Source organism: Amblyraja radiata, chromosome 17 (assembly GCF_010909765.2).
Source record: "Amblyraja radiata isolate CabotCenter1 chromosome 17, sAmbRad1.1.pri, whole genome shotgun sequence".
Taxonomy (NCBI): Eukaryota; Metazoa; Chordata; class Chondrichthyes; order Rajiformes; family Rajidae; genus Amblyraja; species Amblyraja radiata.
In genome coordinates, this window is record NC_045972.1 from 8,831,825 (window position 1) to 8,852,034 (window position 20,210).

At 44.3% G+C, this 20,210-nt stretch overlaps 1 protein-coding gene across 4 annotated transcripts; it reads left to right on the forward strand.

Annotated features, from left to right (window-relative positions):
• Positions 1-764: 764 nt before the first annotated feature.
• Positions 765-15,330, forward strand: znf821 (zinc finger protein 821). 4 transcript variants are annotated; one of them, XM_033035703.1, is made up of 6 exons: positions 765-967; positions 3,002-3,215; positions 5,446-5,737; positions 7,232-7,353; positions 12,372-12,538; positions 13,785-15,152. In XM_033035703.1, exons 3-6 carry the CDS (start codon positions 5,656-5,658, stop codon positions 14,275-14,277), a joined length of 864 nt encoding a protein of 287 aa, XP_032891594.1. In that variant the 5' UTR covers positions 765-967; positions 3,002-3,215; positions 5,446-5,655; the 3' UTR covers positions 14,278-15,152. The 4 variants fall into 4 exon arrangements, with proteins under 4 accessions (XP_032891594.1, XP_032891595.1, XP_032891597.1 ...); XM_033035704.1 differs by lacking the exon at positions 3,002-3,215 and having other exon boundaries at positions 13,785-15,330; XM_033035706.1 differs by lacking the exons at positions 765-967; positions 3,002-3,215 and adding an exon at positions 1,096-1,275 and having other exon boundaries at positions 13,785-15,330.
• Positions 15,331-20,210: the final 4,880 nt, after the last annotated feature.

The following is a 20,210-nucleotide window of genomic DNA, read 5'->3' on the forward strand; positions in this document are numbered from 1 at the left end:
GCGGGTTGGAGGTGGAGCGTTGTGGGTCGACGATGCCCGCGGCCATCGATGCCTGGATTGGCGCCACAGAAGCGCCCGGAGAGGACCGGTAGTGATAGTGGAGCGCCCTCAGGGACCGCCCTGAGGGAGGGGTGATGGACAATGGAGGACCTGTGTGGGGGGACCGCCATGATGGAGGGGGGTGGGGGGGGAGGGGGAGAACAAAGGGAGACCTGGCGGGAGGGGGGGAATTTGTAACTTTTTAAGCACCCTTTATGGCTGATAATTTGCATACCTTTGCAAGGTATGCAAGCAAATAATTTCATTGTGACTTGTCTCATGTGACAATAAAGAATTCAATTCAATCTCTGGAGAGAAGGAATAGGTGACGTTTTGGGTCGAGACTTCTTCAGACTAGAGATATGGATGGGCAAGGCGTGAAAAAACAGATCAAAGCTGACGATCAAGGGTCATTATTGGCTGAGGGGAGGCTGACAGAGGCATACAAATAGTAAAATGAATCAGGAGGACAGTGAAACTAGTCGGAGACCTAAGATGGGAGATGGACTGAGAGTGAGGAGATGCAAGGGTTACTTGAAGTTAGAGAATTCAATGCTCATACCGCTGGGCTGGAAGCTGCCCAAGCGAAATATGAGGCGCTGTTCCTCCAATTTGCGTTGGGCCTCACTCTGACCACAGGTAGACCATCAGGAGACCTGGGATGGGAATGGGGAGTGTGCAGGAAGGGACTGCAGATGCTGGTTTACACCGAGGATAGACACAGAAAGCTGGAGTGACTCCGCGAGCGGGGACCAGGCAGCATCTCTGGAGAGAAGGAATGGGTGACGTTTGGGGTCGAGAAGATCCTTCTTCAGTCCCGGGGAGGTGGGATCACGTGGGGACGCCATCTTCCAGCCGAGGGCGACGATGAAGCGGGAAGAGCGGGCGGTGAGGCGGCGCAAGGAGCCGAGGCCGTGCCGAGCGGAGCGTGAGTGTGCTGGGGAGAGGGGTGGCCGGGAGACGGGGCTGCGGGCGGGCGGGCGGGGCGGGTCGGGTCGCCAGGCCAGGCGGGGATCCGCTGGGGAATGGTTCCCCCGCCGTGGGTAGGCCGGTAGGCAGGCAAGGCCGGCCGGCCCGGGGACAGGGTCTGCTCCCCTCATCAAGTCTCAACTCCCAGACTCGCTGATGCAACTAAATCGGGACATGGTTGTCAGGGTGGCTAAAGTTATCCCAGTGGTTGAAAGGGAGAAGTCTAGCCCTGGTTGAAAGGGAGGATCAGCGCTCTGATTCCGGGCGGTGAGTGCAGGAAAATACAAGGATTAAAACGCAGCAGACTGGGGTCCCAGTTTTCATTGGAGTGAGGCAAATTGAGATAGCAATTCAGACATTGAGGTAACATTAACGTTTCAAACTTCTATGAAAAATTCTCGATTTGATTTGTCTACAACTGAGGAATATCGATTACATCTATGATTTTAAAAATACACCTCATATGAGAATGCAGTTTTTGCATCTACAAAGATGCTTCAAAAACCAGACACAAGCGAGATTCGACTCGCCTTTAATGTCTATCAATTATAACTTCAAGATTGAATTCCGATTTAAATTATACTCTGTCGAAAAGCGTGCTCCATTGTTTTAACTGTAGATGTATTTAATTTTTTTTTTTTTAATGTTATGGTGCTTGGTTTCTTTCATATGAAGATGAAAACAAACTGATACGTGCTAGGTAAATAAGGAACGATAAAGCAAGAAAGAACCAGTTTAGGACTTAAGATAGTTCTGTCAACATATGATATAAGTTATGGTTGAATAGATTGGATTGGATTTCCTATTATTTTTGTGGTTTTTATGAATAGTTTGTTTAAAACCTATACATGAATGTGTATGTGTGTATAGATAGATAGATATCTATCGATATATATATATATATATATATATAAACTTAGGAACATTACTTTTGTCTTTGCACTATTAATGTGTGTGTATGTACACACACACAACGATAGTGCAAAGACAAAAGTAATGTTCCCAAGTCTAGGTGGTTCAAAGCTTATTTGGAGGTTGCAGTGCTTAATAGTGTGATGGTTGTAGGGAAGAAGCTGTGTAACACTACGGTAATATTCCACAATCTTTAATTGCCAGCTAATTGCAATCTTTAATTGCCTTTGTCCCCTCCCCTCATGAATTTATCAATCAGAAGGCACAAACAAATAGGGAATCTTTTACCTGAAATGATAACATTATTTCTCTTTCCACACTTGCTGCCAGCTCTGCAGCTGCTGGAACTCTGAAATCTAAAAGGAGCTTTCCCATTTTATTTATTTACCACACTGTTGGACCTATTCAACTAAGGAGAGTATCCAGCAAGAAAGGCAGCATCTGTGGAGGAAAATTGACGTACAAGACCCTCCTTCAGACTGATGGCGTAGGAGACAGAAAGGTGGGGCAAAACCTGGCAATTGACTGGTTGATGCAGGTGAGGGGGTGGTGGATGTGATTGGCGATGGGTGGAGGTAGTGATCAAGACTCGTTTCCCTTTCCCCTGACTCTCAGTCTGAAAAAGGGTCTCGATATGCAAAAAGTAACCATGATCAAGGAATCATACTTTCAGATATGGTAACATTTTTACTATTGCAGTTGCGTTATATATGTAGAAGCTGCTCCCAGGTTATAACGGGGTTTTGTAAATCAAACTGTTTATGTAAAAAATGAACTGAAGTAGTATATGGAGAAGATCACAGGAACAGTTGTGACGAGAGAGTAAGTAGGCGTGGGAAGAGCAACCTTCAGCCAGCCTCATTGTCATGTGTCCAAGATAGGACAATGAAATTCTTGCTTGCTGCAGCACAACAGAATATTGTAAGTATAAATACAGAACAGTTCAGTTCAATATACACATAAATAAATAGATAAAATGCAATGGGGCTGTTACGGTTCAGAGTCTGTTTGTTGGTGAGTTTAATAACCTGATGGCTGTGGCGAAGAAGCTGTTCCTGAACCTGGATGTAACATATTTCAGGCTCCTGTACCTTCTACCCGATGGTAGCGGAGAGATGAGTGCGTGGCCAGGATGGTGTGGGTCCTTGATGATGTCGGCAGCCTTTATGAGGCAGCGACAGCGATAGATCCCTTCGATGGTGGGGAGGTCAGAGCCGATGATGGACTGGGCAGTGGTCACAACTTTCTGCATTCTTTGATTAGTGGCAAGTGCATAATATGTGGAGCTTGCATATGTAAGTATAAAAATGCTTGCCATGAAATTGGATAATTATCTGCAGAAGCTCACCAGATCCAAGACTATGCATGTATAGAATATTATCAACAGAGTGAGGTCAGATCCTTTCATACTTGAGAATTATATGATCTTCAACAGTTGAAGATCCATGCCTTGCTTATCAAAAGTTTCATAACTTGTTTTGGGTTGTTTTTGTTTCACCGTACAAAGTGATGTATTCATTTTGAACTATTGAGATATCAAACTATATGCAGTAAAACTCTGATAATACAGCAAACTTGGGATGTTGTGCTGGACTAGTAGATTTTGCAGATTGTTGGATGTTTGGTTAAATCCCCAACACTTTTTATGATGTCACTGAGTATTATAATAAATTCTCCTTCGATCCCAGTCATAGTTTTTGGGACCTGGTGAGACTCGGGTGGGATGGGTTGGCAGGAACCCTTACTTGATGAGCCAAATGCAGAACCATTGGCATTTCCAAATAGCCATGAGGCATATTATAAGAATTGTACTACAGTACCTCAAAACATTTTAATTTGCTTTCCTTTTACATGTTACAAATTATTAGAATACATTTCCTAGTGAATCTGATATGTTTTATGGGAGTATAGGAACCAGGGCCCCAGGGAGTTGGGAGGGAGAGGGCATACTGGTGCTTTTGTGACTCAGAATGGGTGCAAGACAAGCATGCCAAACCATTGAAATTCTTGAAAGGTCTACTGGTGGATTATTGAGGGTTTTACTGCTTAATAAATTTTTTACATGGAATTTTCATCAACAAGGTTTAATGAACATATTGAAAACTATCATATGAGATTATGAATGTATGCTAATCTATCTGAAGAGTAATGTCCTGCATCAATCCATAACCTTAACTTGATTAGTCACGAAAACTGCAGTGGGGTAAACCCTACTGTCTGTTAGTACCAGGGGTTGAGAAAATAAGGTGAAAAAATAAGAAAATATTAACAAACTAGCTTGGTGAGTGTTTAGATGAATATTTTCATGATACCATGCCTATAACTCCAGTCTGAAGAAGGGTCACGACCCGAAATGTCACCCATTCCTTCTCTCAGCCTGACCCGCTGAGTAATGGGCCTATCCCACTTAGGCGACTGCAGGAGACTTTGCGGTCGCCACATGTTCGCGGGTGATCGCCGGGGAGTCGCCTTCATGGTCGTGAGGAGTTCCCGCATTCTGGGAACTAGTCGCAGCCTCATTGTGGTCACCGCAAATTTTTCAACATGTTGAAAAATTAGCGGCGACCAGAATGAAGCCGCCATGGAGAGTAGCGAGAATTCTCGATCCGTAGGTGGGTCGCCAGGAGGTCCTAGTGGGTTGCCAGGAGGTCGAAGGTTCTCGTAGGTTGTAGCCGGTGCTGACCAGTGAATTTCATTGGCTCATTGGGGGGGAAAAGAACGTAAGCATTAGTTTTCAGAACCAAGGATAACCGAGCGGTAATGTTAAATGTCCGCCGAGCTTCACAGCTGTGTATCTTAAAAATGCTCCCCCCTTCTCCCCTCCTCTTTTAAAGGACTTACCGTACACTGTGCTTTAGCGGTCTTAATTACAGCGTCAACCTTCCTGTTCATTACGGTGTGTGTCTGTATCACCTTGGCTTTGCACCATTCAGACAACGCTCCCCCCGCTTGCCCTGTCGCATGCCTGCATAACAGGCTGGTCAAGGAAGCGATGTGGTGTGTGTGCGTTCCACTCTGACAGTCGCCGTTCCAGTTGCTGGTTTTTCAGATGACTGCCGGCAACTTGACAGTCGATGGCAGTCACCTGAAAAATCGCCAAAGTGGCACAGGCCCATTACTCCCGCTTTTTGTATCTATCTTCGATTTCAACCCGCATCTGCAGTTCCTTTCTACACATTGCAACTCAAATGACAGGAAAGCCTAATTGACAAATATTTTGGATAAAATTAACAGCTCAGCAATATAGTCTCTGACAAAACATGCTATGTTTGCTGGAGTTGACAGCCCAGATAGTTAAGATTGCATAGTGAAAGCTGTGTAGGAATCTGATTGCATAATATAGAGTCAAATTGGTCCAATGTACAAATAATTGTGTTTGGCTAGTGGTTTTTAAGTTTACAAGGATAACTTGTGCATCTGCATTTTTTTGTATAATTGTACTTTTTTCGCAGTTTTGGGAGGTGGGGTGGCTATAAGAAAATGTACTTTTCATAGATTTTTCTCTTTTTCTGTTTTCTACCACAGGCGATGCAGTGAAACTGAAGGATTGGTACAGAACAACCATTTTGTGATTTGATTGTTTGAAGGTTTTCCTTTCTTAAACTTGAAGAATATTGAATAACTAATTCAACAGTTTAGAAAGCACCATCAAAATGCAAGAGTTGTCAATTTCGATTCTTCAGAAGATCCTGTAAATTGAGAACTGTTTGTGCAGTGGTGCTTCAATCTATAGGGATGGAGGAGTGTGTGAACAAAGAGGAAGCTGAAGTTGATGGAACAAAATCCACTAGTTGCCAAGGAAATGAAGAGGACATTGGTAAGTTCATTTTAAAAGTACAAAAAAATAATAGGAACAGAGATTTCTGGACAACTGCTGGACACATGATAGATCGAGCAGCATCCTGCTCAACTGGTTGAGTTCTTTGGCAATAAAGTACAGATGGGCACAGGGGCGGAAAACCCGGTGGGGGGCAGGGGGGACAGTCCCCCCTCTGTTTTGAGAGGTGGGGGACATCCCCCCCAAGTTTTTGTAATCCGGATTTTAAAACCCGGTGAAATCTCCGCTTTCCGCGAGACAGTGGGGGTGGGACTGCTGATCGAGGGCGCTGATTGGACGAGAGAGACGTCGGTCAGCAGGCAATGGGAGCGGGACATGATGATTCAGCGTGATCACTGGAGGAGGAAGGAGTGGGGGGGGGGGGGTGGGACAGAGCATAGAGTGCGGTGATTGGAGCAGGGAGACGTGCCAAAACACTCTCGGCACAGACCTGCGCCTCATCCACTGCCAGGATCGATCCCGGCCGGGTCTCCGGCGCTGTCCCGTCCTCACCCGAGTGCACCCCCCCACGGGTGGCCAGAGAGGTCGGGAGTCAGACGCGAACGGTGCCCCCAGGCCCACAGCCAGCGCAGAGAAGCAGCGCTAAACCCAGCTCAACTCTGCCTGTCCCGCCAGGTTAACCTGCCTGGGCTTGCGGGAAATATGGCCAGCGCGTTGAAGCAGCGCCGGTGTCCCGTCAATCCAGGCAGGGCTGTAGGTTAAACCGGTGGGACAGGCAGAGTTGAGCTGTATTTAATGCTGGATTGAGCCTCCGAAGCCTCGCGCATGTATGTGTGTGTGCGCATGTGCGAGTGGCCGCTAAAAAATTGTGTCCCCCCTGTTCCCCGGTCCCCTCCATATTTTGATAGTGATTTCCGTGCCTGGATGGGCATACAAAATTGGCACTGCTGTTTTCCCATTCGTGTAGGCTGCTGACATTCGCCAGGATCTCATACAGTTTGACTTCTTAGCAATGGGGAAGCAAAATCATTACCCAGCAAAATGTTTATATGCTGTTTAGATAAATATAGATATATTTTATTTTATTTATTTATTTATTTTTATAAATATAGATATATTTTATGTGGAAGAATAAAAATGTGCAAGGCTGATGTCATTTTTATTCTGGAAGCAAGAAACAAGGAACTGCAATGCTGGTTTGAAAAAAAAAAAAGATACAAAGTGCTGGAGTAACTCAACCAGTTAGGCAGCATCTCTGGAGAATATGGACAGGTGACAATTCGGATCTGAAGAAGGGTCCAGACCCGAATCGTTACCTATCCATGTTCTCCAGAGATGCTCCCGAACCTGCTGATTTCCTTCAAAAGTTTGTGTTTTTCTTTTTTGTTCTGTTGGATTTTGACTTTTAAAATGATCATGCAATTTCAATGTTAATGAACATTTTTTAAATAATATTTTATAATATAGATTTTTTGTAAATATATTTTTTATGAGATCTTCATACCAGTTTCTAATTTTCATATTTCTTTCAAGTGAATTGTAATGCTGCAGCACAGTATTCAGAAGAGGAATTGTTGCCTAAAGAATCAAAAGATCATCTTTCACCCACTAGTAGATTGGTGACAGCACTAAATACACAGTCTGAGGATAGCCAGGTAAAGTTTACACCTCACAGTTTTGTAAACAAATATTTTATGCACTCTTTCTCCTCTTTTCATCTTCAAAACATAATTGAGTTGGTTTGCATATAGTTCTGCAGTCAAGAACTATATGCAAATATAGTTTTAACCTGTAGTTTTAACCTGAGTAGCAAATGTCACCAAACGTCTTGGTCATGTTGAATGAGTGAATGTGAGTAAATGTGAGTTTATCCAATTTGGTGACACAAACCGGAAAGCATTTATTCTAAACTAGACTAAGTGGGACCCATCGGGTCCCAGTCACAGGGGAGGCCTGGTCCCCCAATCCAACCCATCCCCAATGCGATATTCCACCAGGGGGTGCGGGGGTGGTGTGGGGGAGGCGGGGGTGGTGTGGGGGAGGGGGGGCTGGTGGGGTGTGGGGGAGGGGGGGCTGGTGGGGTGTGGGGGAGGGGGGGCGGCATGGGGGAGGAGAGGAGGGGTGGCGTGGGGGGGAGGGTGTGGGGGGGAGGGTGTGGGGTGGTGGGGGAATGGGGGAAGAACGAGGAGGGGTAAATGGGAGGTGTGTGGGGGATGGGGGGAAGGGGGTGGTGTGCGGGGGGGGAGGGACTCCACTCTGCGACCACCGGCCTGCGGAACCACACAGCGGCTTACCCAACCACACAGCGGCTTACCCAACCACACAGCGGCTTTTCCGACTCCACACAGCGGATTTTCCGACTCCACTCTTGCGGACTCAATCAGCACGGCTTGTTTACTCAACCCCGCCTCCGGGGATTTATTCTCCAGCGGGTGCCGGAAGGGGCATTTCCTTCATGGTGACTGTCAGGCGCGAAGACCAATCTGCTGATCTCATGATTTTTTAAACTTTCATAATTATTCTCATATTTCTGCTTGGAGCAGAGAGAACAGTGAGTAAGGTGGTGAGTAAGGTGGCGATATGGGGTACCGTTTTTGCACAAATTTAATTACAACGCAGACCAGAAGTGGTCAAGATGAGAGTTTTAGTAATAGTATAGATGGTAACAGATTAGGCCGGAGGAGATGCCTGGTGACTTTCTACAGCAAATGATGAAAATAAGCATGCACAATACTTATGAAGGCAAATTATATGTTGGGCTTCATAGCAAGAGAAATTGGGTACAGGAACAGGGATGTGTTAGAATCGTTTACAGCTTTGGTGAAAACACACCGTGGACATTTTGTCTCTTTGTGTAGCAGCTAAGGAAGAAGTACAGTGAAGTTTTGAACTGATTCCTGGGATCGTAGGAACGGTGCATGAAGAGAGATTGGGATGACTGAGCTTTTATCCACTAAATTTAGGAAAATTAGAAGAAACGTCGTTGAAACTTATAAAATCCAAACGGATCTGGAAAGACCAGATGCAGGAAAGATGTTCCCAATGAGGGGTGGAAGTTACAACCTAAGAATACAAGATAATCCATTTAAGATTGAGATAAGGTAAAATGTCTGCTGCCCCCTGTGGAAGGTGGTTGAAGTGAAATCATTGTATATTCAAGGAACATTTGAAACAAATCAGGGTAAAAGAGATAAGGAACATGCTACGGAATTTGAACAATTGTATTGAAGTATGGAGTGGAGTAATGGGCCGAAAGACCAGGTTTTTGAACTGCCTACTTTTCTATATTAGCCAATTGGGAACACTGGATGTAGTAGATGAGGTTAGAGGAGGTGCATGTCTCACCTGGAAGGACTGCTGGGGTCCCTGTATGGAGGTCAGGGAGATGATATAGGGACAGGTGTTACATCTCCTTTGGTTGCCGGGGAATGTACCTGGCGATGGGGTGGTTTGGCTGGGAAGGGTTGAGCGAGGGAGTGATTTGTGGGGCAGGTGAAGATGGGAAAATGTGACTAGTGGTGGGATCATGTTGAAGGTGTGGGAAATGCCGGAGGATGATGTGTTGGAAGCGGAGGCTGGTGGCGTTGAAGGTGAGAACCAGGGGAACTCTATCCTCGTTCCATGTGGGAGGAGAGGGAGGGAGCAGAACTACAGGAAAAAGAGGAGATCCAGGTGGGGAATCCATCTATCACAGACGGTGGGGGGTGGGGTAAACCATGTTCACGAAACAACGAAGACATCTTGGATGTCCTCGAATGGAAAGCCTTATCTTGGGAGCAGATGCGGTGCAGACGGAAGAATTGAGAATAGTGGATAGCATCTTTGTTAGATGGAAGGAAGGGTGGGAGGAAGTGTAGTCCAGATAATTGTGGGAGTCTAGGTTTGTAGTAGATGTCACTCGATAGTCTGTCCCCTGTGATAGAGACAGAGATCAAGAAAGAGGAGAAAGGTATAGATTTTTTCACGTGTTTGTTGCCGTAGATTCATCTCTGCTGACCCGGCTGATATTATACCATCTAGTTTGTGCATCCGTTTGTGCAGCAGCAATGATTTTGATTTGGTGATTCTTTTTTAAAACCCTCTTCTTATTTTCAAATTGCCTTTCCTTCTGTGTCACCAGCCTGCAGATGTCTTGTATCCCTACACTTAACTTTCATGGACATATCACAATGAAACACTCTTGACTCTTGAAAGTTATGGCTTCTATATTGTTTTTATTGATTCACTGTTGAAAGCCAGGTTATCTGTTGCCTGTGGCTGCAGCTCTGGAATTTGTCCACAAACTCTCTGCTTCTCTCTCCCTCCTCCCATCTTAAGAAGTTGTTGTTGGTTCTATTCTGTCCTATTATCTCAAGTTGCTTGATGTCAAATCTTATGAAGTCAAAACTGCCATGGGAAGTATTATTTATGTTTAAAAAAACAATGTATTTATTTTGCAAGTAATTAGATGAAGAATAAGATAATTGTTGGGTTTAATTTAAATTTTGATATATATATATATACTAGACCAAGTGCAGACCCATTGGGTCTGTTCCCCCAACGTGCGGTTGTGGGGGGGGGGAGGCGGCATGCAGCGTCACACACACTAACTACCCCCCCCCCCCCGCACTCACGCTAATTACCCCCCTTGATATTATATTAATATTATTAATTTGCTCCTTTTACCCCATAACCACCCTATCTACTGACGCATAGCCCCCAACTTGCAGTCGCGTCTAGAGAGGGGGGGGAGGGGGTAGAGAGTGAGGGCAGAGAGAGAAGGGGCAGAGACAGAGAGAGAGGGGCAAGAGGGAGAGGGGGTGGCGAGGAGGAGAAGAGGGAGGGTGGGTGAGGGGAAGGGTGGAGGGGAGGAGAGAGAGAGGGTGAGAGTGGGGGGGAGAGGTGAGGGGAGGGGGAGAGGTGAGGGGAGGGCGAGAGGTGGGGAGCAGGGAGGGTGGAGGGAAGGAGGTAGGGGTGTGTGGAGGGGAGGGGGGTTTAGGGGAGGGACGGTGGGGGAGGGGATGGAGGAGTGGGAGAAAAAGAGGGGGGGAGTGGAGAGAGAGAGGGGGGAGTGGAGAGGAGAGGGGGGGGGGGGGGGAGAGGAGAAGGGGGGAGGGAGAGGAGAGGGGGGGAGAGAGAGTGTCTTTTTATTTCAACCCAAACCCCCCAAACAACCATTTGCAGGCAGTGCTTTTTTACTTTAACCATGTTTTCATTTTCAAACCACATTAAGGGTACTTACTCACAGTTGTGTGGACATGTGTTCAGTGTTATTCACTGCTCAGAGAAACGTGACCCTCTGCCTTCCTCCAGCAGGCACACCACTTCCTAGTTTTATAGTCCATCCCCCCTGCCGCCAGCGGGGGCAGCAGAGAGAATGGGGAATTTTGTAAAATCGTTAATATCTCTGTCATTTTTCATCGACTGGAAAATTCCTCGGCACACATGCGGCGGAGGGGGGTTCTGAGCGAGGTGGCCAAAAATGGTGGCGGCGTTCTCTCAGAAATCGCAGCACAGATCACCAAAACCACAGACTTTTAGTAATATACTAGACCAAGTGCAGACCCGTTGGGTCTGTTCCCCCAACGTGCGGTTGTGGGGGGGGGGAGGCGGCATGCCGCATCACACACTAACTACCCCCCCCTCCCACACTCACGCTAATGGAGGGGAGGAGGGGGGAGAGAGAGAGAGAGAGAGAGAGAGAGAGAGAGGGGTGGGAGGAGAGAGGGTGGAGGAGAGGGAGGGGGTGATTGGAGGAGAGGGAGGGAGGGGGAGAGGAGAGGGGAGGAGAGAGGGGAGGAGAGGGAGGGAGGAGAGGGAGGGGGGGAGAGGAAGAGGAGGGAGGGGGGAGAGGAGGGGAGGGGGGAGAGGAGAGGTGGGGGGGAGAGGAGAGGAGAGGGAGGGTGAGAGGAGAGGAGAGGGAGGGGGGGGAGAGGAGATGGAGGGGGGGGGAGGAAAGGGAGGGAGGGGGAGAGGAGAGGGAGGGGGGAGGGAGGGAGAGAGAGTGCCTTTTTACTTCAACCCAAACCCAAACAACCATTTGCAGGCAGTGCTTTTTTACCTCTAACCATATTTTCATTTTCAAACCAAATTATGGGTACTCACAGTGCTGTAGACATTTGTCAGTGTCATTCAAAGCTCTGATTGAGGCACACCACTTGCAGAGACTGATTGAGGCACACCACTTGCAGAGACTGATTGAGGCACATCACTTCCTGGTTTTATAGTCCCTCCCCCTCCCTCCAGCAGAGGCAGCAGAGAGAATGGGGAATGTTGTAAAAACATTAATATCTCCATCAATTTTCATCGACGGGAAAAATCCTCGGCACACATGCGGCGGAGGGGGGCTCTGAGCGAGGTGGCCAAAAATGACGGCCGTAGGTGGTGGCGTACTCTTGGAAACCGCAGCACATAAAGCCAAAACCGGTCAAGAACAGAGTTTTAGTAATATAGATAGATATATAGAAGTTAGATAGATGCCTGTCATGCTGAGTTATTCCAGCATTTTGTGTATCTTCGGTGTGAACCAGCATCGGCAGTTCCTTCCAACACATGTTTACATTTAAGGTGGGTTGCAAAGTCTATGTCTTGGGAACTGTTAAACGGTTAAAATTTAAGAATTGTTAAATATAAAATTTACGAGTGGAAGCTAAAACAAAACTTGATTTATAAATTCTTGCTTTGATAATTCTAGCAACATGCCGGCGTCGGAGATACCAAAGGGTTCATTTGCAGTGCCTGTGGCTGTACATTGAGTTGCATTAGTTCATTGGATAAGCACATGTGGATCCATGATGGTGAAAAACCATACCACTGTGCAGTGTGTGGCCAGTTATTCACAACAAAGGACAACATGGACAGGTCAGTTATCTATTTTAATATCAGTCCATTTAAAAATATGATCTACCATGATAGCATCATTGTTTGGATGTTAGCATTGCTTATTTATTTAGTTTTTTGATTTATTCGATTGTTTTTAGGTGTTTTGATTTTAAAATATTTGAAGTTTTATATTTTTAATAGTCTTGGATTACCTGTGTTTTATGACCTATTGTACAAATGTCAGGTCCTGCCATGTCTATTTTATAATTCTAAATTCCATTGCTTGAGGATATTTCCCTGTCCACTAAGATTACAGTTGCCTGTTTTTCATTGCTATTAGATGGGCATCCCTTTGTTATTCTGGAAGCGTGGGGATCCTTAAGCTTTTCTTTTGTAAGAATTCATCCTAGCTGACTTTTGGGATATTGAGTGAGAGTGGTGGAAAACCACTAGCCATTAGCTTCACTCTTTTGCTGAACACTCCGCAAAATGACACTTCAGGTTGTTTCTACCTTTCACAACTCCTAAGCCCCTTTCCTGGCCCTTCATTCTTCCATTGCTTGATCCAGCTGCTATGGTCAGGCAAACGCCTCAGTTGCCATGCTGTGAGACAGAGAGGTTGAGAAGGAGTTTCTTCCCAGGGGCCATTAGGACTGTAAACTCCTATCTCACCAGGGACTAACTTTATTTGTACCACTCTATTGCTTTTTTTTAAATTGCTGTTTTTTTCCCTTTTTCCTTCTGCCCACAATATTTAATATGTAAAAGAATATGTAATTCTGTTCCATTCTGTTTGTAGTTTGTTTGTTTGATTGTTTGTTTGTTTGTCTTTTTGCACAAAGTCCGCGAGCATTGCAACTTTTCATTTCACTGCACATCTCGTATGTGTATGTGACGAATAAACTTGACTTGTTCTCTCTATTTATGGCACTTTCTAGAAACCCAAGGTAACCTGCACCAATGTTGGTGATTTTTCCGTGCTGCTTTGTGTAAAGTTCCCAGTTCTCCAACACATCCTTTCCAATGTTTCTCGCTTCCATACCCAAGCGTCAAATGTGCTCCTTTCTTTCCTTGGGTGAAGAATCCAACCCACTATGGTTTCAGGCTGTGATTTTACCCACTTCTAGAACTTTTATCCTCAATTATCGTCTCACTCTGATCATGGTCTTCCTGTTGGTTTATGAAGTAACTTAACCTTCAAATGTTTTTGAACATTCGCGGTGCATGTGTAAAGGACGAGCTGCTACATTCTCACTGATTTCACTTTCTGATCTTAAATTTACAGTCTGAAGTTACCTGATGGAAAATCAGTAATAAAAGATAACATTGAGGGATGTTTTATTTCTGAAGATCCAGAATCATTTTGGAATACTATGGTAGTTGCAGGGATGCTGTTTGTCTGTGAAACCTGTGTGGAAGCCCAAGAGACCTCGGTTCATAAGTGGATGGTCCGTAGACAAAATGAGCCTTTGCATGCTCGTTTGCAAAGACTGGAGCGTGAAAGGACTGCAAAAAGATATAGACGAGCTAACGAATCTGCAGGTGAAAGAGAAATACGGAGACTGAGAGATCGAGAGGCTAAACGTCTGCAGAGAATGCATGAGTCTGAAGATCAGAGGGCAAGAAGATTACAACGTGACCGGGAGGCTACGAGAATGAAAAGAGCTAATGAGACTCCAGATAAACGACAGGCACGACTTGTGCGAGAAAGGGAAGCAAGACGGATAAGGCAAAGTTTACAGAAAATAGATCCTGATCTATCAGTTCATATTTCTTAGTGGCCCACATCAGCTCAATTCCTTCCAGCTTCATGTACCTCTTCCTGATATGGAAAATGAAGATAAAGATGTGAAACTGGGGCTTTATATTTGTTCTGAAATGATGCATCTAGAATACGTTCCTTCAGTTTAACAACTGCCCGAATCATCATGCAATTTGGGTCGGATGGACAGCAATATAGATACAGGATGGAAACAAAGTAAAGGACACAAAATTAAGATAATTTCCATAATGGTAAATTGACATAATTGCATAAAACTTTAAAATACACTTTTGAGATGGTGATCTCAAGTTCAATGGTTTTGTTACTTTATTTAATTCTAAACCGGAATTATATGAACCATTCTTCGTGTGTTAAGTTATTTCAGTGCGCTTTCAAATGAATGTTGTGCTGAATTCTTCTATGTTATTTGGACTTTGGCTAGATTTTTTAAGATCACAAACAAGATGAAGTTATTGATCCTAAATATTATCTACTTCTGAATCCAGCAATGCTGCTGCACTTAGCAAACATTTTTTATTTTATTTTGGGCAAATAAGATTTCCCTTTTGAAGCAAACAATGGATATCCTCATACCATAAGTACCATTTTCTTGTAATGGACTACTGTAATTTACTGACAATGAAAATCGTGACAGGCTTGCTAAATCTCTGCTGGTATTAATAATGCAATTCAGCTTTCAATTTGATGAAGTGCTTATGAAAATCAATCCAAGTGTTTGTGGAAGCATCATCTTAATATTCATAATATAAAATGCAGGTCAGGCAGCATGCTGCAGTTCCTTTTTTATTACATCTTAATATTAATTCTACGTACAATACTTGTAATCATATGCACTAATTCACAAGGCTAAAATATATTTTGTGGATCCTGGGTTTCTTGATCCTGTACATGAAACTTATTTCTTGACCTGAAAAATTATGACCAAAATGGTTTGATATTTGATGCTCAATCATGGTATTGACAGGTTGAGCTCCTCATTAAACAAAAATAATTATATTATTTAGTAATATCTTTGTAAATGTTCATTTAAGTGTTTAAAAGTAATGGACTTAATTTGCTCATTGAGTAATATTTGTAATACTGTGGTTTACTTAATCAAAAAATCAAATCCAGTAGTGTTCTTATTAATATAGAATGGCTGATACTGTGTCCAAATATATCCACACGATTCATATTTTATGAATCACTTTGGAATAGGAATATTCATTCATTTGGCTGGGTACATGCACACTTCACCATACGTTGCCAAAAAACATTAACATGCAAGTTAACGGCTGCTGGAAATGCTTGGGCTTCCAAATAAGTAAACGTCAACTTGCTCTAAACATGTAAAATGCAGCAATGGAATTTATTTCCTCTAGGGACTGTGCAATTAAGGCTTTAGTTTGTTTGCAATGTTCTACCAGTGGCATCAGCATTGATGTATTGAACACAAACTATCAATAAAACAAATTACAGCTATCATTAGGCTAGCCTATCCTGCTAATTAGTTAGATGTGGCCCTTGTGGCTAAAGGGATCAGGGGGTATGGAGAGAAGGCAGGGATGGGATACTGAGTTGGATGATCAGCCATGATCATATTGAATGGCGGTGCAGGCTCGAAGGGCCGAATGGCCTACTCCTGCACCTATTTTCTATGTTTCTAATGAATGGTAATATTCAAAGTACATTTCTTCACGTGAACCAACACTGAACTCCCTCAATAGCAATAATGTCATTTCTCAAATTAGGAGACCAATATTGCACACAATACTCCAGGTGCAGTCTCACCAGGGCCCTGTACAACTGCAGTAGGACTTCCTTGCTCTTAAACTTAAACCCACTCGCAATGAAGGCCAACATGCCATTAGCTTTCTTCACTATGTGAATCTATGGAATTCATTTACACTGATGGCTGTGGAGGCCAAGACATGAGGTAATTGAGAGGTTCTTGATTAGTACGGGTAATTACTGGTTGGATCATAGCCAATTCTGCATAATGTCTTTGATCTAACTGATGCTGGAAGAAGATGATAAGGAGCCCTTCGGAAAACACTTTCTGTTCCTTCATACAGCAAAACCATGCATGTCCTCAGCAATGGGCAGTTCACTCAGTGGTGCCCTATTGAATAGGTAACTCCTACAAGACAATGGGCTGTGTCCTGTTTGACAATAGGTGCAGGAGTAGGTCATTCGGCCCTTCAAGCCATTTAATGTGATCATGTCTGATCATCCCCAATCAGTGCCGCGTTCCTGCCTACTCCCCATATCCCGACTCTGCTATCTTGAAGAGCCCTATCTAGCTCTCTCTTGAAAGTTTCCAGAGAACCGGCCTCCACCGCCTTCTGAGGCAGAGAATTCCACAGACTCACAACTCTCGTGTGAAAAAGTGTTTCCTCATCTCCGTTCTAAATGGTTTACCCCTTCTTAAACTGTGGCCCCTGGTTCTGGACTCGCCCAACATCGGGAACATGTTTCCTGCCTCTAGCGTGTCCAAACCCTTAATAATGTTATGTTTCAATAAGATTCCCTCTCATCCTTCTAAATCCCAGAGTATACAAGCCCAGCCGCTCCATTCTCTCAGCATATGCCGGGAATTAACCTTGTGAACCTACGCTGCAGTCCCTCAATAGCAAGAATAGCTCAAATTTGCAGGGCAAAATTGCGCACAATACTCCAGGTGTGATCTCACTAGGGCCCTGTACAACTGCAGAGGGACCTCTTTGCTCCTAAACTCAACTCCTCTTGTTATGAAGGCCAACATGCCATTCGCTTTCCTCACTGCCTGCTATACCTGCATGCTTACTTTCATTGACTGATGAACAAGGACCCCAGATCCCATTGTACTTCCCCTTTTCCCAACTTGACACCATTTAGATAATAATCTGCCTTCCTGTTTTTGCTACCAAAGTGGATAACCTCACATTTATCCACATTAAACTGCATCTGCCAAAGTTGACTGGAAAGATACCCTAGCAGGGATGACAGTGGAACAACAATGGCAGATATTTCTGCAAATAATACAGAAGGTGCAGGATCAACTCATTTTAATGAGGAAGAAAGATTCCAACGGGAGTAAGGGGCGAATGTGGCTGACAAGGGACGTCAGGGATAGTATAACAAAAGAGAAGTACAACATAGCAAAGATGAGTGGGAAGCCAGAGGATTGGGTAACGTTTAAAGAGCAACAGAAGATAACTAAAAAGGCAATACGGGGAGAAAAGATGAGGTACGAAAGTAAGCTAGCCAAGAATATAAAGGAGAATAGTAAAAGCTTCTTTAGGAATGCAAGAGGAAAAAATTAGTTAAGACCCTTAAAGACTGAAAAGGGTGAATTTATTATGGGGAACAAGGAAATGGCAGATGAGTTGAACAGGTACTTTGGATCTGTCTTCACTAAGGAAGAAACAAATAATCTTCCTGATGTACTAATGGCCAGAGGATCTGGGGTGACGAAGGAACTGAAGGAAATCCACATTAGGCAGGAAATGGTGTTGGGTAAACTGATGGGACTGAAGGCTGATAAATCCCCAGGGCCTGATGGTCTGCATCCCAGGGTACTTAAGAAAGTGGCTCTAGAAATTGTGGACGCATTGGTGATCATTTTCCAATGTTCTATAGATTCAGGATCAGTTCCTGTGGATCGGAAGGTAGCTAACTTTATCCCACTTTTTAAGAAAGGCGAGAGAAAGAAAACAGAATTATAGACCAGTTAGCTTGGCATCGGTGGTGGGGAAGAAGCTGAAGTCAATCATAAAAAATGAAATAGCCGCACATTTGGGATCCGCACACTGAGGGATATCAGTGACTTGCACATGGACTTCGCTGACACCATCCAACCCTTTGGCAGCCCTTTCAGCAATGCACCATTTCCACTTAACATTAGAGCTCTGTTATGCTCTCCCTACTCGATAGATGGGGATCTCCGAAAGGATCCATGTCATGACAGGGAGGTCTGGTCACATAGGACTTTGTTGTGTCCCATCTGTATTTTCTGTTCCTAACAGTACCCAACAGTAGGAGTATAGCTGTAGCTTTCAAAAGGTGTGTAGCATCTGGCAGCTTGCGTGACCAAAAGCCCAGAGGAACTGTGCGGCTGTTTTGTCACTGCCGGGAAGTCAGATTGTTACTAAGGCTTGCCGTTGAAATGAGGTGAGACGCATACGTTGGACAAGCAGCAAAGCCTGAGACAGCTTCCCTGGCAGTCTCAGAGGCCCCTTGCTGTTTTGGGCCCCGTTCAAAACATGCTTCCTTTTCAATGACAGCATACAGGGGCAGCAGCAGGGTTGAAAAAGGTAGCCCATTGGGCAAAAGGTTTTTGAAGTGCGAAAATGCCCACCTCCAGATTCAGGAACAGTTTCTTCCTTATCTGGCAACTGAAGCATCATACCACAACTAGAGAGCTGCCCTGAACTACTATCTACCTCATTGGAGACCCTCGGACTATCTTTGGCCTTTACTGGCTTTATCTTGCACTAAACGTTATTTCCTGTATCATGTACCTACCTGTACACTGAATGGCTCAATAGCAATGATGTATTGCCTTTCCACTGACTGGTTAGTACGTAACAACAGCTTTTCACTGTATCTTGGTACTCATGAAAATAAACTAAACTAAAAAGCCACTATAGTTCAAGTGGATACACATGACCATTACTGTGTATCTACATGATCAGTTTATTTTAACGAGCTTATTAACACGTAGGTAGCTGTTTAATCCATATGGAGTTAGTTATTGTCCTTGGCATAAGTTGGTATATTCAGGTATCATGGCCTTTCATTCCCCTTTGACAAAGTTTGAATGTGCATCGGTGTGAAGTCTGCCAACAAATGAAGAATCGTCTGTGATTTAAATGGCCTTTTGCACACTAAGCTTGAGAATGGCCCAGCACAGGTTTGGCAGGTTGACTACATTGGACCACTTCCTCTGCAACAAAAATACAAATATCTTACATAGAAAATAGGTGCAGGAGTAGGCCATTCGGCCCTTCGAGCCTGCACCGCCATTCAATATGATCATGGCTGATCATCTAACTCAGTATCCTGTACCTGCCTTCTCTCCATACCCTTTAGCCACAAGGGCCACATCAAACTCCCTCTTAAATATAGCCAATGAACTGGCCTCAACTACCTCTTTTAACCAGTCAACATCTACTCTGGTCTTTTGATGGCCATCCCTTCCGTAAAAGCAGACTGGCAGAACAGCCTCTTACCCTACGAGAGACTCTCTTGAAATACAGCCTAATAATGGGTCCTATTTTTCAGGACAGCAGGTACAGGAATGGACATCCGACAATGGTGTGCATTAGTTGCTATACATTCCCTACTAACCCCAAGCATCAGGCCTGATTGAGAAAATGAATGTTCAACTTAAACAATGGGTTAAGCTCCTCAATCATACGATTAAAGGATGTTCATTTGTTTTGTCTCGTGCTCTACACAACTGTTGGGCAGATCACCAGTACAGAAGATGTTCAACCCTAACAATACAAAGCCTATTCCCACTTGTGCAGTGTGTAAGAGTGGTAAGGTATGGATAAACTACCCAAACTACCCTCAGCAAACAGGTTTTTGAGCAGCCTGCCTGTTTAGATTCAGGAAAACCTATGCAGTGCACAGATATCTAATTGGAAATAAGAACAGATGTTTTACAAATAAACCATGGATGGTAGTCATGGCACATGTTTATGAACGATATGTTCATGGCTGTTCCTGCACCTATTTTCTATGTTCTTTCCTATCAAGTGGATTGAATTATTGAATCAAGAGATGCACCATTTTGTGCCCACTAACCTCCCTGACATTCCTCCTTTAATTGGTGATTGGAAAATAATCAGAGTTTAAACAAATTGTTCACCAGTGAACTGATCATAAAAAAACATAATTGGGCTCACTTGGAAGAGCTAGTAAATCACAAGGCCTCAGATCAAGCAGTCTCAGGGACACATG

Bases quoted from the DNA above. Each gene is read 5' to 3' on its own strand.
- znf821 (XM_033035704.1), top strand. From the start codon at position 5,656: ATGGAGGAGTGTGTGAACAAAGAGGAAGCTGAAGTTGATGGAACAAAA. The intron at 5,738-7,231 runs GTAAGTTCATTT...ATTTCTTTCAAG, and splicing joins AGGAAATGAAGAGGACATTG to TGAATTGTAATGCTGCAGCA. The intron at 7,354-12,371 runs GTAAAGTTTACA...TGATAATTCTAG, and splicing joins CACAGTCTGAGGATAGCCAG to CAACATGCCGGCGTCGGAGA.